This window comes from Octopus bimaculoides, chromosome 3 (assembly GCF_046866305.1).
Source record: "Octopus bimaculoides isolate indiv1 chromosome 3, ASM4686630v1, whole genome shotgun sequence".
Taxonomy (NCBI): Eukaryota; Metazoa; Mollusca; class Cephalopoda; order Octopoda; family Octopodidae; genus Octopus; species Octopus bimaculoides.
In genome coordinates this window covers 124,084,180-124,108,869 of record NC_142930.1, presented here as the reverse complement: position 1 = coordinate 124,108,869, position 24,690 = coordinate 124,084,180, and the positions used below count along the sequence as shown (strand labels likewise).

The 24,690-nt window shown below is 37.7% G+C and overlaps 1 protein-coding gene across 1 annotated transcript in view; it reads left to right on the top strand.

The window, feature by feature from the left end:
- The window catches only part of LOC106874452 (lysM and putative peptidoglycan-binding domain-containing protein 3), a 57,315-nt gene extending 33,249 nt beyond the window's left edge, over positions 1-24,066 (top strand). The window contains exon 2 of the mRNA XM_052966160.2: positions 21,915-24,066. Within this exon, the coding sequence (XP_052822120.1) occupies positions 21,915-22,493 (579 nt within the window). The 3' untranslated portion in view covers positions 22,494-24,066. The remainder of the gene's footprint in view (positions 1-21,914) is intronic.
- The last annotated feature ends 624 nt before the right edge of the window (positions 24,067-24,690 follow it).

Sequence of the window (24,690 nt, the reverse complement as noted above, 5' to 3'; positions counted from 1 at the left end):
TATGTATATATATATATATATATATATGTATATATATATATATGTATATATATATATGTATATATATATGTATATATATATATATATATATATATATATATATATATATATATATATATATATATATATATATATATATATATATATATATATATATATATATATATATATATATATATATATATATAGTATATATATATATATATATATGTATATATATATATATATATATATATGTATATATATATATATATATATATATATGTATATATATATATATATATATATATGTATATATATATATATATATATATATATGTATATATATATATATATATATATATATGTATATATATATATATATATATATATATGTATATATATATATATATATATATATATGTATATATATATATATATATATATATATATATATGTATATATATATATATATATATATGTATATATATATATATATATATGTATGTATATATATATATATATGTATATATATATGTATATATATATGTATATATTTCATTTCATTTCAAAGTTTCAGCTCAGAGCTGCGGCCATGCTGATGCACCACCGTGTTGCTACACTGTTATTACAGGGAGCCTCTTACAATATGTGGCACTTGGTGAAGAATGGAGTTTGATTTAGCAACTCTCATTTGCACCTACACTTTCAGCGCACCCACCCCCACTATTAACTTGGTCACCCAGATAGCGGAAGCTATCGACTACCTCTAGTTTTTCTCCCTGGAATGAGATAGAAGTTGTTTCCTGTTTGTTTACAGTCTTTATTGCACCTGAACATCTGCCACATACAAAAACTAACTTCGTAGTTAGCCTCCCTTTGATATTGCTGCACCTCTTATGTGTCTATATCTTGCACCGGGTACATCTTATAGAGTTACTACCTACTCCTTTTCTACATACCGAGCAGGGCCATCTACCTGAAGGGGTTTGTGTTTTATCTACCTTCCTACTTATTAGGATTTTGGTTTTTGCTAGGTTGACTCTAAGGCCCTTCGATTCTAGTCCTTGCTTCCACACCTGAAACTTCTCCTCTAGTTCTGATAGTGACTCCGCAATTAGTGCAAGGTCATCAGCATAGAGGAGCTCCCAGGGGCAACCTGTCTTGAATTCCTCTGTGATCGCCTGGAGGACTATGATAAATAGGAGGGGACTGAGGACAGAACCTTGGTGGACCCCTACCTCTACCCGGAATTCATTACTGTACTCATTTCCAACCCTCACCTTACTGGCAGCATCTCTGTACATGGCTCGCACAGCTCTCACTAACCATTCTTCTATCCCAAGTTTCCTCATTGACCACCAGATAAGGGATCGGGGGACCCTGTCAAAGGCTTTTTCCATGTCAACGAAGGCCAGGTACAGAGGTTTATCCTTGGCTAGGTATTTCTCCTGAAGCTGTCTCACTAGAAATATGACATCAGTGGTGCTTTTACCTGGCACGAACCCAAACTGCATCTCATCTAAATTGATTCGCTCCCTAATTAGTTGGGCTATGACCCTCTCCGTAACTTTCATAACCTGATCTAACAGCTTGATGCCTCTGTAATTATTTGTATCTAAAGCGTCACCTTTACCTTTGTAGCATTGGGTATGACTCCTTCGTGTATCACCTGGTTCGTAATACGGGTGACTAGGCTGTAGCCAACACTGCCAGATATTTTGAGCATCTCTGCAGTGATTCCTGATGGGCCGGGGGCTTTCCCTGTCTTCATACTCTTAATTGCTATATCTAGCCTGGTACTGTCAACTCGGATAGCTGGTCCCTCTGTTGGGTCGACATACGGCAGGCTCTCTTTCTCCCATTCATTCTCTTTATTAAGCAATCTATCGTAGTGGCATCTTCAGACCTCTTTCTTTGCAGCCTCATTTAGTGCAAGCATACCATCATCCATGCGAACACATTTCTCTCCTACGACATCACTATTCTCTCTCCTACACTGTCTTGCAACACGAAATACCTCGAGTCTTTGGTCCTCACGGCGCAGAACATTGGCAAATCTTTTCTTATCTGCTTCCCCTCTGGCTAAATAAACCTGTCGTCTAGCTTCCCTTCTGGCAGATTGGTACAATTCCCTGCTACCACCGTTCTTCCAGTCCTTTCAAGCCTGTTTCTTTTGTCTAATAGCCCCGTCTACCTCCTTGTTCCACCATGCAGAAATAAGACAATGACATATGTAGGCGAAACTGCAAGGAGCATAGGGGAGCGGGCAAACGAACATTGGAGGGAACTTAAGGAAGGGAAGAACTCATCAGTTCTGTACCAGCACGCTGAGCAAGAACATAGAGGCTCAATCAACAACATAGAAATTAAAATCTTATCTACACATAGCAGTGATGCAGCACTTAGACAAATTACTGAAGCTACACACATAATAGAAGAGAAACCTAGCCTGAATAGGAAACTAGAATGGAACACTAACACACACCACTAACAAACCACAAACCACAGCATGTGACAACATGTTTCCCATAAACCAATAATAATATGAACAAAGTATAATACAATACATAGATAAACAAATGGAATTAAATACTACATACGTTAACAAAATTTAATTAAACACAAAAAAAACAAAAAACAAAAAAGACACACGAACAAATAAATAAATAAAAACGAATACAAACGAACACGTATTAACAGAGAATATAGGTGATACAGACACTCCCCATATACACATGCACTTACAAAAGCCACAGACACATTGAAGGACACGCATGCGTAGACACATACAATAGGAATACAAAATACAAAATGGCTGATAGTTAGCAAGGTGAGACACACATAAGAAAGAAGGAAACAAAGGACCACTGATGAGGTCACAGAAGTGTGACGAAAGAACTCTGGCCGAAATAAGATTAAGATTAATGTAATATAAAGCTGAAGCAAATTAACACCAAATATACAGTGCGTGTGTTTTTATTGGCTAAACTGGCAATATGACCATCCCCAAGTACAACAACATATATATATATATATATATATATACACACACACAACAGGCTTCCACACAGTTTCCACCTATCAGATTCACTTATAAGGTATTGGTCAGCGAGGTACTATGCAATGGAACTGAACCCAGAACCATGTGATTGCAAAATGAGCTTAACTTCATGTCTATTCCTAATATATTACATCTTGTGAGGCTGACATATATGTAATAGATAGGTGCAGCTTGCTTCTCAACCACATGGTTCCAGGTTCAGTTTCATTTTGTGGTACTTTGGGCAAGTGTCTTCTATTATATCCTTGGGCTTGCAAGGCCTTATGAGTGGATTTGGTAGACAGAAACTGAAATAAGCCTGTCGAACATGCGCGTATATATATATGTGTGTGTGTGTGTGTGTGTGTGTGTGTGTGTGTGTGGTAATTTACCAATTTTTCTGCTATTTTAATGGCAATGCATCTTTGTGTCTGTGTTGGCCCAGCCAGCATCATTTGACAACTGATGCTGGTGTGTTTATGTATCTGTAACTTAGCAGTTTGGCAAAAGAGACCAATAAAATAAGTACTAGGCTAACAAAAAATAAGTCCTGGGGTTGGTTTCTTTGACTAAAAACCCCTTTAATGTGGTGCTCCTGAATACACATCGTTGATTGGTTGAAATTACCCAAATACAACAACTTTAACACAAAATAACTTATAAAATACCAAATTTTGTCAAAATGTTCAGAGTAAACCGTGTTCTATGTGAGAAATTTTACCAGTATTCGAAATTTCAAACTGTTTAGTTAAAAAAATTTAATTAAAAAATCTGTGATTGAGATGGAATAGATCCCAATTTTTTCTCCACAAATTCATACCTTCAAAGCAATGAGACTGGAAGCTGATTTTCAGATTTTTTTTACAGGTTTTTAAAAAATGCATATTTTGTGAATGAAAAAAAAACTAGATCCAAATTTAGAATGATTAATATTTCGTATAATTGTCGTTTTGAATAATTTTCATTCATACAATTTTCCATTTGAATAAATGTTTATCGAATAATTGTTTTCAAGCGATTATTTTTGAACAATGTTCACTGTGTGGGTAAGTAGCTTGCTTTCCAACCACATGGTTCCGGGTTCATTCCCACTGCGTGGCACCTTGGGCAAGTGTCTTCTACTATAGCCTCAGGCCAACCAAAGCCTTGTGAGTGGATTTGGTAGACAGAAACTGAAAGAAGCCCGTCGTATATATGTATATATACGTATGTGTGTATATTTTTGTGTCTGTGTTTGTCCCCCCAGCATCGTTTGACAACCGATGGTGGTGTGTTTACGTCCCCGTAACTTAGCAGTTTGGCAAAAGAGACCGATAGAATAAGTACTAGGCTTTCAAAGAGTAAGTCCTGGGGTCGATTTGCTCGACTAAAAGACGGTGCTCCAGTATGGCCGCAGTCAAATGACTGAAACAAGTAAAAGAGTATAATCTTTCTATTCACTTCATATCTTGAAATTCCATCCTGATACTATCAATTCTATCTCTTTCCAGTTCTGCCCTGTTCACTCTTGCTCTCTCATATGTAATGTGTGTGTGTGTGTGTGTGTGTGTGTGTATTTAGGTAGTAGCTCTCCTATGGTAAGAAACCAGTTCTGTTTCTGGTTCCTTCTCTCTCACTTTAACCCCTAGTCCCATAGCATAAAGCTGCTGCCTTCTCTACTATAGCCCTACTCGGTCAAAGAGGACCTTAGTATTGTAGGCTGCATGGTGACCTTACAAGTGCTGATGCTTTGAAAAAAAAAAAAAAACTGTCCAACCTGTGGAGTATGGACATTAAATGAGGTTGATTATCACACACACTCTCTCTCTCTCTCTCTCTCTCTCTGACTGAATTTGTTGATAAAAACGTTTAAAGCCAGCAGCAGGTCAAAAGGAAGGTAGATATTTTATCTGTCGACAAAATAGTATAAAGGAAAGTATGTCTGTCTGAATGTATCTGTGTGTGAATATATATATGTGAAAGATGACACCCAAAAAGATAAGGCTCTAAACCTGACCTGTTTTCAGATTTCCTTTTAAAGCGAGTAAAACAGAAGTAAATGTGAACTAAAAAAAAAGTATATAAACAACACAAAATTGTGAAGCAAAATAAAATTTTAAAAAATGCTTATAAAATAAATTATAATTAGAATATCAAACAAAAATGAATGAAAAGCAGAAGATAAGGGGAAATATTTAAAAAAATAAGTATTAAAAGGAAAGACAAGAAATTGAAGATTAAGTCTGTGTGTATGAATATGTGTGTGTGTGTGTGTGTGTGTGTGTGTGTGTGTGTGTGTGTGTGTGTGTGTGTGGAGTAAATTACTCTATTATTAGTTCTCTAGTGTCTACCTATAATTTGGTGTTAGAAAGAAATTGAACCTGTTTACATTAGTAGTACCCCAGTACTTATTTTTTGGTAAACACTGGTACTTATTCTATTGGTCTCTTTTTCTTGAACCTTTAGGTTACAAGAACATAAACACACCAACACCGGTTGCCAAGCACTGGTGGGGGGGGGAAATACAGACACAAGGATGCGTGCGCAGACACACACACATATACATACACATGTGAAAAGCATGCAGTTCACTTGTAAAATGGTTGGCATTAGGAAGGGCATCCAGCTGTAAAAACCATGCCTGTTTTGGTGTCATGTAAAAAGCAGTCCTCTAGCTTTCCAGCTCCTGTGGTAATGGAAGCAAAAAGATGATATCGTCCAAAACCAAAAAAAAAAAATGTTATGAACAGAATTTTCCATAGGCATTAACATTAACTTTCTCACTCCTTAACATCTGTGTGTTCTGAAAATGTAATTTTCCCAAATAAAGTACACTTCATATTCAAGGTTCTGATGAAGCTACAGAATGTTACCCAGGGACTCAACTAAGAATCCATCACATCTTATAGCAGAAACAGCTGTAAGCTAAAGAAGTTCATTACTTAATCTTTTTTTTCCAGTGTCATCTCTTTGGTTCCTATATATATATATATATATATATATATATATATATATATGTATATATATATATAAATAAAACCTGGGCTGAGGTGGTGAGGCAAAACCTGAGAACATTGGGCCTCACCGAGGCAATGACTTCTGACCGAGACCTTTGGAAATATTCTGTGCGTGAGAAGACCCGGCAAGCCAAGTGAGACCTAAATCCAAAGCCTCTGCCAGGGGTGTAGTCAGCCTACTTATGTGTACCTTTTTTTCATTGGACACTAAACTGTGCTTGCGAAGACTTTTTGAGGCAAGTGAAATCGAAATCGAACTAAATTCGACGACTGGTACCCATGCCAACGTCGTCTCCTACATTGGACACGAAACTCAGCTTGCGAAGACTTATTGAGGCAAGCGAAAGTGAAATCGGGATGGCACCTGTGCTCAGTGTCGCCTTTCTGGCACTTGTGCCTGTGACATGTGTAAGGATTTTTGAGTGAGATCGTTGCCAGTGCCCCTGGACTGGCTCTTGTGCGGATGGCACATAAAATACACCATTTTGAGCATGGCCGTTGCCAGTACTGCCTGACTGGCCTTCGTGCGGGTGGCATGTAAAAGCACCCACTACACTCTCTGAGTGGTTGGCGTTAGGAAGGGCATCCAGCTGTAGAAACTCTACCAAATCAGATTGGAACCTGGTGTAGCCATCTGGTTTCACCAGTCCTCAGTCAAATCGTCTAACCCATGCTAGCATGGAAAGCGGACGTTAAACGATGATGATGATGATGATGATGATGATATACACATACATATACATGTATATGTGTGTGTATATATATATATATATATATGATGGGCTTATTTCAGTTTCTGTTCACCAAACCCACTTAGAAAACTTTGGTTGGCCCAGGAGCTGTAGTATATGACAGTTACTTCAAGTGTCATGGAAATTGAACTTGAGATCATATAGTTCTTAATCACACTGCTACACCTGTGCCTATTTATAGATACAAACAGAAAAAATATATGTATGGGATTTTGAATTCAGCCCCACTGCACACCACCATAGCTAAGTGTCTTCTACAATTGCTCTATTGTAGAAAGTAGTTCTTGCGAGCCTTGTGAGTGGATTTGATTGATAGAAACTGAAAGAAGCCTGTATGTATATATGAGTGTGTGTTGTTACTTTGCCTTAACATTGTGTGGTGGTTGTAAACAAGTGTCACTGTCATTTGTTTCCAATTTTCCATGGAAAAGATATCTGACCTGGTGAGAGTTGTTGACCGGAAGAGCATCCAGCCTGGTGAGGGTTTTTAAGAAGAGCATCCAGCCGAAGAAAATCTGTCTCAACAAATTCTGTCTGACCCATGCTACCATGACAACGTAGCCCTTAAAATAATGATGTATATTTTTCTTTCAATTTATACAATAAAGAATGTTTCTCTATCATTTTTCTGTAATGCATGGAATTTATTTGTTTCTAGATGCAGGCATGGTTGTGCGATGAGAAGTTTACTTCTTATCCACATGGTTCTGGGTTCAGTCCTATTGTATAGCATCTTGGACGAAAGTCTTCTTCTATTGTCTCAGACCAACCAAAGCCTTGTGAATGGGTTTGTTGGTTGGATACTGAAAGAAGCCTTTGTGTGTGTGTGTGTGTGTGTGTGTGTGTGTGTCTCCTTGTTTAGGTGTTGTGTGATGGTTGTAAAATTCTTATCACTGTCATACAATCAGTGTCCTATGTAATCGCCCCTTTTCCTCCCCCAAAATTACTACCCATGTGACAAAATTTGAAACCATTGTTATTATTATTATTATTATTATTATTATTATCGTTGTTATTATAAGGCAGCGAGTTGGCAGAATTGTTAGCATGCTGGGCAAAATGCTTAGCGGTATTTTATCTGCCGCTACGTTCTGAGTTCAAATTCCACCGAGGTTGACTTTGTCTTTCATCTTTTTAGGGCTGATAAAATAAGTACCATGCCCTGGGGTTGATGTAATCGACTTAATCCCTTTGAGTTCACCAGTCCTCATTCAAATCATCCAACCCATACTAACATGGAAAGCGGATGTTAAACGATGATGATGATATCTATCTATCTATCTATCTATCTATCTATCTATCTATCTATCTATCTATATATATACACACACACACACACACACACACATAGAAAGAATTATTATTATGATGATGATGATGGGTAGGGGAGGAGTTTTGAGGTAACTTAAGGAACCAACACAACTAAAAAAATAAACTCAATATAGAGGTGTTTTTTTTTTTAGTTTACTTAATAATTATAGATTAGTTTCTCTATAGTTCTAATATGACTTGTAACATCTGCTGAGAAAGGTCAAAAAAAAAAAAGGAAAAAATATCCTACAAAATTTTGTATATGTAAAATCTCGATAAATGTATTTTTGTATAATGGGAAATATATGCAAGTTCATGATTATATGTAAATTTTGCTGAAATCATGTATTAAGTGTTCAGTACACATTTTGTTTTACTTACAGTGCATATTTACATGGGCTGGTCATGTCTTCCGAATGTCTGCCAAGTTTGTGCCAAAACTTCTTTTAGGGGACCAAAAAGACATTTGGGTTTCAGTTGCACAAGATCTCCTTGATTGTATCGAGAATGATGAAAACTTTTTGAAAACTTTGCATAGGCCTCTGAGCAGGTATCGCCAAGCTTTTGACAAAATTTGATGCAGGTTCTCTGCTCAACTTTCTCTGTCACGGTCAGTGCGATGATCACACGCTACACACCTTCCTTCCAAGCACTGCTGTAAACAGTGGAAGTGATCTAGAACGTTAAAACTTAGTGCGCATGCACAGCAGAGTCCAAGGTCAATCTGTGCCAAGTAGCTTCACTCTGCATGCTTTAGCTTTGTTACTATGACGACAGTTTGGATACTTGTTGATCAGACCACATATGTGTTGAGATCGTTGCCAGTGCCGCTGGACTGGCTCCTGTGCAGGTGGCACATAAAATACACCATTTTGAGCCTGGGCATTGCTAGTATCGCCTGACTGGCCTTCGTGCCGGCGGCACGTAAAAGCACCCTCTACACTCTCGGAGTGGTTGGCATTAGGAAGGGCATCCAGCTGTAGAAACTCTGCCAAATCAGATTGGAGCCTGGTGTAGCCATCTGGTTCACCAGTCCTCAGTCAAATCATCCAACCCATACTAGCATGGAAAGCGGATGTTAAACGATGATGATGATATCTATCTATCTATCTATCTATACACACACACACACACACACACACACACACACACACACATATATAAATTGATGTTTTTTGTGAAATATATTAAAATTTAAATTATGTCTGGCTAATTTAATTGAAGTTTCCACTTTCAGTGGGGCAGTGAGTTGTAAAACGTTATTCAAAATTGTTTTGTTAAATTTAACAAAACAAGCATTTAATATATTGTAAAACAAAGTATTGATTTCAGGCCACTGTTGACATTTTTATTGTCTCAGTATTGTTTTACATTTTTTTTGTTGGTGATGATGGTAGGGTTTCATTATTAGAAATAGTGCTGCTGTTTCCAATGACTATTTTGTTTCATTATTTCGACTCCAACGGCGGCGAGCTGGCAGAAATGTTAGTACGCTGGACGGAGTGCTTAGCGGTATTTCGCTTGTTGTTACATTCTGAGTTCAAATTCTGCCGAGGTCGAATTTGCCTTTCATCCTTTCGGGGTCGATAAATTAAGTACCTGTTCTGTAATGGAGTTGATTGAATACACTGACCTCTTCCCCCAAAATTTCAAGCCTTTTGCCTATAGTAGAAAGGACTATTTTAACTCTATTTTTATTTTTTCTCATTTACAATATTGTTGCTGGTGCCACATAAACAGTACCCAGTACACTCTGTAAAGTGGTTGGTATTAGGAAGGGCATCCAGCTATAGAAACCAGGCCATAGCAGACAACTAGGTTCAGTGCAGTCTTCTGGTTTTCCAGTTCCTGTCGAGGCATCCAACCCATGCCAGCATAGAAAATGGACATGAAATGATGATGATGATGATTGCTGCCAACGTTTGTTTGTGTGTGTGTGTGTGTGTGTTGCATGTGCGTTGTGTATTTTTTCAATGTGTACGAATAACAAGGAAAAAAATGAATAGTTACCAGGGTAGGAAAAATTCACATAAGTACCAAGGATATTACAGCCTACTTATAAAGGTAGAAATTCCAGGGTTAAGTGAAATGTTTTTGTATAACATGGATAAATTAAGAAATGGAGTCAAACGCAGGTGTCATTCAAATCATTTATACTTGCAACATTTGTTTTGAAGAAGCTTTCTTTGGAACATATGGTGGAAGTATAAATGATTTGAACGACACCTGGGTTTGACTCCATTTCTTAATTTATCCATATATATATATATATATATATGTATATACACACACACACACACACACACACACACACACACACACACACACACACACACACACACACACACACACACACATATATACACACACACACATATATATATATATATATATATATATATATATATATATATATATATATATATATATACGACGGGCTTCTTTCAGTTTCTGTCTACCAAATCCACTCACAAGGCTTTGATTGGCCCGAGGCTATAGTATAAGTCACTTGCCCAAGGTGCCACACAGTGGGACTGAACCTGGAACCATGTGATTGGTAAGCAAGCTGCTTACCACACAGCCACGCCTGTGCCTATATGCTTATAGTTTTGTGTGTAAATGTATTTTAGCATGTGTTGTGTGTAATTGATTGACAGATGTTTGTCGGTGTGTATATGTGTACTTGTGTATGTGTGTTGTTGTTGGTACTTGTTGATACACACAAGCAAACACACACACACACACACACATATATATATATATATTTGTTTTCATGCTTGTGCCTAGGATGTAATCTATTGATAGCCGTATTAGCTCTGCAATTGTATATGTGGATTGTAATCTGTTGACAGATGTTTATAATTGTGTGTGTGTGTGTGTGTGTGTACACTGCCCATTGGATGTAGATGTGGAAGTGTACTGTTGACAAATGTATATAGATGTATATTTGTGTACATATGTGTTTGGTGCCTAGCCATGTAATCTGTTGCCTCCCACACTATTTTTTTCTCTCTCACCAGCTGTCACCCCTATCAATTCTCTTTATCACCCCAATCTCCCCCACTGAAATCAGTAAGGCGAATGCTTTAGTTTGTTCTTACATATTCTTTTCTTTCTTTATACTCTTTCGCCTTTATAACTGTGATTTGTTTTCTACCCCCACACACTGCCAGATTGCAAAATTACATCCATACAAGCATGGCTGTGTGTTTAAGAAGCCTGCTTTGCTACCACATGGTTTCAAGTTCAGTCCCACTGTGTAGCACCACAGCCAAATGTCTTCTACTGTATAGCTCCAGGCTGACCAATGCTTTGTGAGTGAATTTGGTAGATAAAAATTGTACGGAATCTCCAGTGTGTGTGTGTGTGAGATTCTGTTTGTTGTGCCAGTGTTTGGTTTGTGTATGTTTGTATAACTTAGCAGTTTGGCAAAAAGATACCGATAGAATAAGTACCAGACTTGAAAAAAAAAAAAAAACATACATAAGTACTAGGGTCAGTATATTCCACTAAGATCCTTCACGATGGTACTCCAGTATGGCCATTGTCCAATGATTGAAATAAGCAAAAGATTCAACTGAATGAGGTTAGCGATTGTTGTTTAGCCCAAGGTCAAACTCAATTGAGCAAAACTATGATCAAAGGTGTTCCAGCCATGCCAATCTTGCTTTTTGTACATCTCTAACTACATCATTTAATGTGTCCTTTCTCATTTTTTTTTTAAAGTGTATAGAGTATGATGTGAGGGAGATACGGTTATTATTTCTAGCAAGTCAAACAACTGTGTAGGTGTCTTCTTGGCTCAAAAGGAGGTGGGCAGCATAAGCAGTAAAACATCAAATAATAGTAAAACAAGTAGAAAGATGAATTTCTTTCAACATGTAAATGCTGAACAGTATTCTCTTTTCTCTTTCACTTGTTTTGGTCATTTGACTGCGGCCATGCTGGAGCACTGCCTTTAGTCGAGCAAATTGACCCCAGGACTTATTCTTTGGAAGCCTAGTACTTGTTCTATCATTCTCTTTTGCCGAACTGCTAAGTTATGGGGACGTAAACACACCAGTATCGGTTGTCAAGCGATATTGGGGGGACGAACATATACACACACATATACATATATATGACAGGCTTCTTTCAGTTTCCGTCTACCAAATCCACTCACAAGGCTTTGGTCAGCCTGAGGCTATAGTAGAAGTCACTTGCCCAAGGTGCCACGCAGTGGGACTGAACCCGGAATCATGTGGTTGGTAAGCAAGCTACTTATCACACAGATCCTTCTTAGTGGTTAGGGCATTCAGCTCACGATTGTAAGGTTGTGAGTTCAATTCCTGGCAACGCTTTGTGTCCTTGAGCAAGACACTTTATTTCATGTTGCTCACAGTCCACTCAGCTGGCAAAAATGAGTTGTACCTGTATTTCAAAGGGACCAACCTTGTTACACTCTGTGTCATGCTGAATCTCCCTGAGAACTACGTTAAGGGTACACGTGTCTGTGGATTGCTCAGTCACTTGCATGTTAATCCCACGAGCAAGCTGTTTCATTGATCGTATTAGCTGAGACCCGCGTCGTCGTAACCGATGGAGTGCTCCTCCACTTACCACACAGCCACTCCTGCGCCTTTTCTTACTGCTGCTAAAAAAGTTTTTTTCTCGTCTGATCTAGGAGGCTGCACACCAACTCTTCTCAAGCACAACTGATGCACCCATCTCTTGCCATCTGGTTTGCCAGTCCTTAGTCAAATCGTCCAACCCATGCTAGCATGGAAGGCGGACGTTAAATGATGATAATGATGACGATATATATATATGACAGGGGAGCATGTCCAACCTATACCAGCATGGAAAACAGATGTTAAATGATGATGATGATACAGTTGGGGAACCTAGTCCAGAATATCTACTTTTTAATTATTGTATAACGCTGAAGTCTTTGGTAATGCCCCACTAGACAAATGGTGGTCAAGTGAATAAAGGTATTGGAATATTGGCTACTAGCTCATAGTTGTAAGTTCAAATCTATTAGGGTGTTTTGTTGTTTCAAAGTAGAGCATTTTATTCAGCATTATGTCCATTTACATCAGGGGTTAAATTGCTACCGGATCATCTACTATAATAGTACTCTTGTGTTTTTCTCCGTCACAACACATGAATGAGAAAGGAAGGGGTGATGGCAAACTGGTAGTGGGAGCATTTCAACTCTGCTTGAGTATATGTGTATGTAAAAGGGAGGTATGTGAATGTTAGTGTGTGTGTGTGTGTGTGTGTGTGTGTGTGTGTGCGCGCATGCAACAATGGAAGTGGGATGGTGAACATTCAATGCTGAAAAGAAAAATCATACAGCATTTCAACTCTGTGTGAGTATATTTGTGTATGTATATGTGTGTGTGTGTGTGTACAAGTATGTGAATGTTTGTATGTGTGAACCAGCGTTCTTTCAGTAACAAAAACGATGATTAATGTCATATCTCAAAAAGACAACCACTAGATAACAATGACAAGTGTATTTGATTTACCATCCATATTTATATATGAAATACTACAATTAGCTGTCATTTTTGACGGCATGGGGCCAGCTAGGTCAAGGAATATTACCTGAGACTGCTCCTTTAGCATTTAAACCAGCCATATCCAGCCCAAATATTTTATCTGTTTTATGTTCAAAGCATCCAAATCTGGCCTTTCACGCCTACCTTACGGGCAGATGGTGTCGTGGTTAAGAGCGCAGGCAACTAACCCCAAGATTCCGAGTTCGATTCCAGGCAGCGACCTTAATAATAATACTCTGGCACTTGTGCCAGTGGCACGTGAAAAGACATTCGAGTGAGATCGTTGCCAGTGCCGATGGATTGGCTCCTGTGCAGGTGGCATGTAAAATACACCATTTCGAGTGTGGCCGTCGCCAGTATCGCCTGACTGGCCCTCGTGCCAGTGGCACTTAAAACACCCACTACACTCTCAGAGTGGTTGGCGTTAGGAAGGGCATCCAGCTGTAGAAACTCTGCCAAATCAGATTGGAGCCTGGTGTCGCCTCCTGGTCCACCAGTCCTCAGTCAAATCGTCCAACCCATGCTAGCATGGAAAGCGGATGTTAAACGATGATGATGATGATGATGATTAACATTGAAAAATACCTTATGAATGAGAACCCAGGTTCGAAATTTGCCCAAGACACCTGATGAAGGCTGGAGGGTATATCAGCCGAAACGTGTTAATGACAAACAAAATGAGGACAAATATCCGTCAAATGTAAATAATATGAATAAGGTAAATAATGTACATAATTCCTCATCTCTTAAATATAGAACTGTACCTTACAATGTAATTCAAAAAATAAACAATCGCATCCCTGAAATCTTGAAGCTACTACATGATGTGTGAGTAATTGAAAACAATTTGGAAAAATAAGAATTGCAGTTGATTTTTGCCAAGGGAAATTTATCTTTCATCTGCTTCATGATGTAAATCTCTTTGCCCATGTAGGAAACTGTTTACATTTTTATTTTACATTTCTATGACATAACATCATAACTACAACATGCAACTGAAATTTTTTTCTAAATGTCAACAATCTCTTTCATCTTCATATTTTTCATTTGTATGAGGAAACCCATTTTTAATATGGAATGTGATGACATTGTAAACAGTAGGAATGCGTATAAGAGTTAGTCTGACTTTAGACTGATGTCAACTAATAAAAGGTTTACAAAACTTTGTCTAGACACAAAGCCCCTTACGTCAAAGTGTGTAAGATGAAACTGATAAACCCCTTTTTTTTAGCATTCAGATTACTCTGTCAAATATGATGGTTATTTGAGCGTGGCCGTTGCCAGTACCGCCTGACTGGCTTTTGTGCCGGTGGCATGTAAAAGCACCCACTACACTCTCGGAGTGGTTGGCGTTAGGAATGGCATCCAGCTGTAGAAACTCTGCCAAATCAGATTGGAGCCTGGTGTAGCCATCCGGTTTCACCAGTCCTCAGTCAAATCGTCCAACCCATGCTAGCATGGAAAGCGTACGTTAAACGATGATGATGATGATGATTCTAAGGAATTTATCCTGCATTAACTTTTAGCTTAAAGATTTTGATGAATGTGATTATTTCTTTGTAGAGCAACATTGCAGCGTAGGTGTGAGAAGCTGGATCTGGCCAGTTTGAACATAAAACAGGCAGAATATTTTGGCCAGATATGGTCAGCTTAAATGCTGAAGGGTTTAATAGTAGTATTGTTATACAGCTGGATGTGCTTTCTCTTGCTGACCCCTTACTTGTCTCTCATGTAAGGGATCTCTTATTTCACATGGCTTGAAAGGTGCAAAATTGAGTGGATGATATGTTGATAAATGTGATATCATCATTATCATCATCGCTCACAACTCTTGCACAAGGGGACACAACTATAAACAAATACAGATATGCACATGTGCATGCATATGTATATGCATGTGTGTGTGTATGTATATATGTGTATATATATATATATATATATATAATCATCGTCATCATTTAATATCTGTTGCCCATGCTGGCATGGGTTGGATGGTTTGACCAGAGCGGGGGAATTGGTTGGTCTGGGGTTATAGAAGAAAACCCTCACTGAAGATGCCATGCAGTGGGACTGAACCTGGAACCATGTAGTTGGGAAGCAAACTTCTTGTCACACAGCCACACCTGGTCCTGTCAATACATAAATGTCTAGAGAGATACTATAGTAAATCTTTATTCAATTGAAAAAAGTCCAATCGAAAGATGGAGGCAGTCTACTCAATGAAAATGTATCCATGAAAGGATTAAAATTGCTATCTATAAGAGCATCTCTGTTACATATTCTCAAGGTACACAAAGACCTATGAATCAAGGCAGCAGGGAGAAGCTTGGTGAGGGAAGGTTGGTGGGTTTGTGTTTTTGTTGTTGATGACTTCAAAACAAAACAAACCAAAACAACACTGAATTACTCATAAATCTCTGAAATGCTTTATGTAAAGGTCGCTTGTTCATTGTTTTGTGTATCAATGTAAAGAATTCTTGCTTTCTTTTCTTTTCTTTTTCTAACACAATACTTTTGTTTATACATTTAGGTATTTTTGAATTTGTGTTTTTGTTTAATTTGTTGAGTTGACTGGAGCAATGTAAAATTGTTTTTGTTCAAGAACACAACTTGCGCTGCTCGTCTGGGAAGTGAAACCATGATCTCGTGATCATGAGTGCAACATGCCTTAGCACTAGTCCATGTGCCTTCACACACACACACACATGCATGCACGCGCGCACACACACGTGAGTGTGTATGTCCATACATGCTTGACAATTGGTGGTGGAGAATAGGATAACAAGGGTTGGCTTCTTATGATGGGTCAAATATACTGTTTTTGTTGTTGATTTTTTTTTTCTGTCAGGGAAAATGTGATATCTGTGACTGCTTTTGCTTTTTCAACTGTTTTCATTGTGAGTTGTGAATGTTGTGGAGGTGTTGTATATAGCTCCTGCGAATTTTGTCTTATGTATCATCATCATCATCATCATCATCGTTTAATGTCTGCTTTCCATGCTAGCATGGGTTGGACGATTTGACTGAGGACTGGCAATCCAGAAGGCTGCACCAGGCTCCAATCTGATCTGGCAGAGTTTCTACAGCTGGATGCCCTTCCTAATGCCAACCACTCCGAGAGTGTATTGGGTGCTTTTTATGTGCCACCGGCACGAAGGCCAGACAGCCAGAACTGGCAACGGCCACACTCAAAATGATGTTTTTTACGTGCCACCTGCACAGGAGCCAGTCCAGCGGCACTGGCAACGACCTCACTCGAATGATTTTCTAACGTGCCACCAGCACAAGTGCTAGAAGGCGACTCTGGTCATGTATGTATATATATATATATATATATATATATATATGTGTTGTGATGGTTGATTGTATTTGATGTTCTCTGATGCTACTGGTAAAAAGGGAGGCAGGATTTTGAACATGTTTCTCTGTTCAGAGAGTTGTGGGAGAGACATGAGTATGATATGATGTGCATATGAGGCTGTGTGTACATTCAGTAGAGGTGCTGCTGCAAGTTCGTTTAGGGGTAGTTTAAAAAGGGTAGGTAAGGGGATAGGTCCTTGGTACTACTGTTGAGGAAATTATACAAATTCTGGAAGTGTTGCTTTTGTACTACATAGGCTTGGCTACCAGACAGTTAGGTTACTTGTCAGTATTTTCTGTTTCTAATTAAAGTTGTTGTTGTTGGCACTCTGTCGCTTACGACGTCGAGGGTTCCAGTTGATCCAATCAACGGAACAGCCTGCTCGTGAAATTAATGTGCAAGTGGCTGAGCACTCCACAGACACGTGTACCCTTAACGTAGTTCTCGGGGATAATCAGCGTGATACAGAGTGTGACAAAGCCGGCCCTTTGAAATACAGGTACAACAGAAATAGGAAGAAAGAGTGAGAGAAAGTTGTGGTGAAAGAGTACAGCAGGGTTTGTCACCATCCCCTGCCGGAGCCTCGTGGAACTTTAGGTGTTTTCGCTCAATAAACACTCACAACGCCCGGCCTGGGAATCGAAACCACGATCCTGTGACCGCGAGTCCGCTGCCCTAACCACTGGGCCATTGCGCCTCCACTCTAATTAAAGCATTCAGCATTAAATGGTATATAGATGGATACAAGGGAATAATTTCATAAGCTCTGCTGATAGCAAAGGTCATTAGAATGATGCTTGTGAGGTTTTTTGCCTGGGTTTTAGAATCATAAAAAAACATTGCTCTGTTTCCAGTTTCTTCGATTTCATAAACATTTTAGATGGTAGGATGGTCTTCGAAATAAATTCTTACTGTCTATTGTTGTAAATTGGTTGACCTTGAGGCATCTCTTTTACAAGCTTTGATATGTATCTACGTAGTTGAACAAATAAGAACTAGTCTTCCTTTATGAGGGAATGTTTGACACTAGAAATGTTGCCCAGCTGTAAAGATAGATGATTTACTTAAAAATTCATGCTAGCATGAGCAATTAGATGTAAAAATAAACTAAAAAAAGGAAAAGAAAAAAAGAGTAAAAGCTGCATCTCTTTGTTTGACTGGCAGATTGAGTCTCTCACTCTCGTCCCTTATAAGGAGGTATACATTATAACTTCTGCTCTTAGCAAATAATGACAATATGGCCACTAGAGAGGGTTTTGAAAAATGAAACTAACAGACTAAGAAAACAAGACAAAGCAATGTATTTTAAATCTGATCCTAAGCAGCTCTTAGCCTAAGTATGAATGCTGATATATAGCCTTCTTCCTGGCAATATCAGTTACCTTTATTTATTTTGTATGGATGTGTTTATAATTAAACTAGTTTACTCTGTACCTCCTTCCCCTTCATGCTACTACCCTCTCTTCCCCTCTCCCACAAAGAAAGAGAGAGGGAGAGAAGGGGAGGCTGTAGGTATGGAGAGAAGAACAAAATATTAATAATGCTAAGTATTTGTTTCTGTTTGGGTCAATGATATCTTATCAGTGTTTGCTTTTGTTAAGGTAATCTCTGCTACAGCTTACCTGTGTGTCCTTGAGCAAATTCCATTCACTTGATGATAACTGGTGAATTTATTGAAAAATTGTAGCAATAAACTGGGATTGATGTCTAAAAAATGATGTGTTATAAATTTTGTGCGGGCATGCATGCATGTGGAGGGAGGCAGTACCCATGGCTCTTTACGGAGCTTCTGAGACTGATCGGAGAGAAGGAGATATTCTTGAACTAGTACCCTAGCCTAAATTCTCACAACAAAGTGTATTCGCACTAAGGGCACTGAAGGACCAAGTGACAGTGTTGATTAACCGTGTAATGGATTAAACCTTTATTCCGGCCATAATATTCTACCTGTTCTACGTCCAATCTAACTAGATCAGGCCTCTCACACCTATACTACAATGTCATTCTAAAAATAAACAATCCCATCATTGAAATCTCAAATCAACTAGATAATGTTTAATTAATTTAAAACAATGTGAATAAATAAGGATTACATCTGACAAAGAAATTTGAATGTTAAAGGGTTAAGTTAGTCATGGGCAACTTGTGTGTAAAAAAGAATTAAGATATTTTATGCATTGTAGAAATATATGCAATTTATTACACATAAATTTTAACAACAAAATCTTATATGGACCCCCAAAGGTCATATAAACACCAGTTGAGACCCTCTGTTCTAGTGGTTCACCATGTCCACATTACTAGACTGGTATTTTTCTATCTCCTGCCCCACTCTCCAGAAGGATGAAAGGCAAAGTTGACCTCAACAGGATTTGACTTCAGCACATAAGCACCTGAAATAAACACTACAAAGTATTTTGTATATGTGTTGTGCGTGTATGAATGATTGTTTGTTTTTTTTTCTTCCATACTTGTGTAGGTGGGATATTTTTTTTTAGTATGTTTTGTTTAGGCAGTTATGTTTTGTTTTCTTCTTTACATAATTGCTAGGCACTTGACCATTAATTAAGTAGTTGAATAATTATTTTGTTCAAACTAATCTGAAGTAGACCAACATGTTAGTTGGTCATTGTGGTCAGCCTAGGCTTTGTGGTTACTCTGACTAAAGGGCAGGTAGTTCACAGTAACCTGGTTCAATGGTGTTAGTGCAGTTCAGTCTGTTGTTTTGGTTCTGCTTCCATACCTACCCACATCATCATCATCATTAATTTTTCCTTAATTGGTGCAGGTGTGGCTGTGGGTTAGAAATTTTGTTTCTAAACAACACGGTTCTGGGTTCAGTCCCACTCTGTGGCACTTTGGGCAAGTGTCTTCTACAGTGTCTCAGGGCTGACTGAAGTTTTGTGAGTGGATTTCGTAGACAGAAGCTGAAACAAGCCTGTCATGCACATTATCTATCTATCTATCTAGCTGTCTGCCTGCCTATCTTATTCTCTATCTATCTAGCTCTCTATCTAAAATGATGATATTAAACCATTGATAAATTTTATGAAGAGATGAGGTGTGCTGGATGTAGATATCCTTATCTGCTGGTGGTGAAAGGCATCCATGGAAAGGAAAGTTCAGTGAAGAAATGGTGGTAGAGGAGGAGGGGAGAAAGAAGTGAGGAGCTCATATCACTGATGTGACTGTCATATTTCATAGGAGAGCTTTGTAGAAGATGTAGACAAAGTGGTAGCACGCTGTCTAACAAACTGTCCACCTCATAAGAAAATCAGGGAGAAAAACTGATGTTATAATATTATAATGGTGATGTTGGAGACAAAACAAGACAAGAAAATATGAAGAGAAAAAAAAAACTTGTTGGGCCTCAGTGTATCAGAGTTGGATAATGACTCTTTAATTCTAGTTATGCATAAAAGTTGAAATATGGGTAAAATTTTTATCAGAATTTCAGAGATGTACTTGTCTTGCGAATGATTTTGATCTGAGACTGAATTGAAAGTAAAGCAATTGCAGAACAAATGTCACATATTAACCATTCAAAAACTCACACAAACTGTTAACTTCACTGAATCATTTATTTTTTGGTGTCCAAATTTTTGTTGCACTAACTGTGACCTGGTCACTGAAACAATTCTATTATTGTAGTGGATGACTAATAAGTTTTTTAATGGTTTAGTATCTTCTATGCTGTAATTGTTTTATCAGAGATCCTGCCACTTTATTTTCACTTTCTCTTTAACACTTTAGCATTTGAACCAGTCATATCTGGCCAAAATATTCTACCTATTACATGTTCAAACTGACCAGATCTAGCCTCTCACATGTACCCTAAAATGTCATTTTAAAGAATAAAAAGTTTTGAATGGTACAACAATGCACTATAATACAAAAAATGGACTATATACTTGTAATTTAGTTATCTATAGTCTGATGATATTTCGGAATACAATTCCTTCTTCAGATATTCTTAGATGGAGTCGCTGCTATAATCTGTTTTCCAACGGCTTTTCTTTTTTTTGTTTCCCCCTGAAAGTGTCTCAGTAGTGGTCTCACGAAGCTCCTTCGGGAATTCCTCATGAGAAGTGAGTGAGGTCGGCTATGTTTCAATCTCGTGTGTGTTGGTATATCTGTAGCGCTGCTTCTAAGTTATGTCTTATACGTGCAGCTTCTCTTTTTTGTTGTTGTAAACAAGAATTAACCTACACATGTCCAAATGTAGCTAAATAATATATTGATTACCAATCTCCAGCCTGTTGTTAATTTGGGGTCCTAGTCTGTGTATGAGTAATGCTTCCTTAATTCTTAAATTACCCAAATTTCTTTCATTGTCCTCAATTGTGACTGTTATGCTTTTATCATTTTAAAAATATAATCAAAATCTCAAAGCTATGAGCCTATACATGGTGAATTCTAAACACTGTGAATAAATAAACATTATATTTGACAAAATAATGTAAATACTAAAGGGTTAATTGTGAATAAACAAGTAGTTTGTCTGTAACAAGAATCTGCTCTTCCCCAGCTTTTTCTCTCACACCCTATCCCACCTTTAAGGTAAAAGGACTCGCCACACGTTCTTGGGTTTTATAAAGTATTGTAAGTTGTACAGTGACTTCGTTAGTGCTGGTGGCATGAAAAAGAAAAGGCTTCCAGTACATACTGTAAAGTGGTTGGCATTGGGAAGGACATCCAGTGATAGAAACCATTCCAAAGCAAACCTTGGAACACAATGTAGTACTTAGACCCACTGGATCCTTGTCAAATTATCCAATCCTTGCCAGCATGGAACACGGATGTTAAATGATGATGGTATGAGGCCATTGTATATTGTTTGTTTAAAAATTACATCAATTTAATTAACATGCTTATTTTTTTTGTTTTTTTGTCTTTTAATCTTTCTATTTTTAATTTCTTCTTCAGGTTGCTGAGCTGAAGCGTGTGAATCATCTTATTCGCGACCAGGATCTCTTTGGAAGAAAATTAGTTAAAGTCCCTATCAGAAAATATGGCCATATCACCGAGGTCCACAGTGACTTACTGATCACAGATTCAAGCACATTAGACTCGACATTACACAATGCCCGAACGGGCCTTGTTGACTGCTCCGATGAGATGGCAGCGGGAGCATTAAACAGTGTAGACAATGAGAGTTGCAATCTCAGTGATCCGGACATGCAACGTAAGATAATTCAGAGCCTTAGCATCAAAGACATGATACATTCACAGACAAAAGAGGCTGAAGAATTCCTACGTAGCATGGACCGTGACTTGGAAGTGATCCGGAACTCAACGAAGACAAGCTGTCAGTCTCTAAATGAGGTGATATCCGTTTTGACCAACAAATCAATTCAGCCCCTTCAGAAACCCAATAACATTTGGAGTTGTTCGGAAGAAGGTTGTGGACTTCGCTACAAAACTATAGTTGCTGCTGTTGTATTCATAGGAATAGTTGTTCCTATTTTTATAATTATATATTTTAAATATTATAAACCTGACTAAACTTTCTTATCTTGTTATGTCTTCATCATCATAACCATTGTAATGATAAGAAGAATCATCATCACCATCTTTGTTGTTGTTGTTGTTACCTCTACAACTACTAATAACATTTCTGTTAAATACAATCTTTCTCTTTTCTTCATCATAATCATCAACATTATCATTTTCATTAATATTTTTAACATTTCACCTCATCGATATCATCTCCATTATAAACATTATTTAATTCATTCTCTAAACTCCCACCTTTCTCTCTCTCTCTCTCTCTCTCTTCTACAGCTTTTGGGTTACTTGTATAATATACATACACACACACACACACACACAAAAAAAAACAAATTAAACCCCAAAGACAATAAAAACATGACAAAAAAGCCACAAAAAATATGTAAAAAAAAAAGTAATGGGTTTGTAATTGAAGGGAAGAACTAAATGAATAAGAAAAAAGGAATTCTTTTTTGTTTTTTCCCAGAGTACTTCAGTCCTTCCATAATTCTCTCCTTTCTGGTTCGTGAATTCTCCAAGAATCTCCCATTTTAGTTCTGTTAAACTGCTCGACTTTTATAATCTGATTACTGCTGAAACTTATTGCCAAAATAGTTTATACATATGTAGGGTTGAAATACTAATTATTCACACACATACACATGCATATACATACATACACATAAACACATTACATATGTATTGTGTATATTCACAATACATATATATTGATATATATTAAATATATAATGTATATTTATGTATGGGAAAAAATTAGTGTATGTATGTGTGTTTGTAATATATATAAATAAAACAATGTATGTATATGTGTGTGTATGTGTATAATTATGTGTGTGTGTATGTAATATATATATAAATAAAACAATGTGTGTATATGTGTGTGTATGTGTATAGTTATGTGTATATGTGTGTGTGTGTGTATGTACATATATTTATATGTATGTATGTACGTATGTATGCATATATGAGCGGGTGCTGAAAAGTTACTGGTTTTTAGGGGTATCGTGAAAGGTTTGAGCCCTAAACTTCCAAGTTCTTTTACTGGGCTTAGAAAAACTGAAGGATTGCTGCAATAAATGTTTGAATTGGAGAGGGGAATATGTTGAATAAAATTACAATTAACTGATCCTCATGTATTTTCTTTTTATCCAAAACCAGGAACTTTTCAGCATTCCCTCTTATATAATTTAAACTATAAGTATATCAAACATCATACAACATAAATTCTTGATCACACACACACACACACACACACACATATATCTATGTATTAGATATGTATGAGAGTGGTTAGTTGTCTTTATGAAGCTGTATGTGTTTTCAAGTCTAATATTACATTGCTATGTATGTGTATATTACCCATTCTAATATGTACACACACACACACGTATACTTGTGTTTTCATGTAATGTAAATCTGTTATGTGAACGTGTGTATGGTAAATAAGTTAATGTTAACCCAGTTCTATATACTTGTCTTGTATTTTAAGGAATCAGTTTTTAACACAAATGGGAGCTAAACATATGAGAGGAATAAACATTTATAAACACTTCATTTTTTCAGATAATTGAGGTCGTCTTTTATCTTTTGTTTCATTTGTTGAACTGTGGCCCCAATGCTGGGGCACTGCCATGAAGGGGCTCGTCAAACAAATTGAACTCAGTGATTGGTTTTAAGCCTGGTTCTTATTATATTGATGTCTTTTGCTTGACAGCTAAGTTACAAGGATGTAAACAAACCAACACCGGTTGTCAAGCAGTGATGGGGACAAACACAAAGGCACACACACACATATATATATACATACACCTGGGATGAGGTGGTGAAGCACGACCTTCGAACATTAGGCCTCACCGAAGTAATGACTTCTGACCGAGACCTTTGGAAATATGCTGTGTATGAGAAGACCCGGCAAGCCAAGTGAGACCATAACCTGTGGCCTTTGCCAGGGGTGTAGCCAGCCCACTTATGCATACCTTTCCTTCATTGGACACTAAACTCTGCTTGCGAAGACCTGTTGAGGCAAGTGAAATTGAAATCGAACCAAATTCGATGACTGGCACCTGTGCCAGTGGAGCGCTAACGGTACCATCCAGAGCAGCTATCTGGCTTCCGTGCCGGTGGCACATAAAAAGCACCATTTGAGCGTGATCGTTACCAGCATCACCTTACTGGCACCTGTTTTACTCAG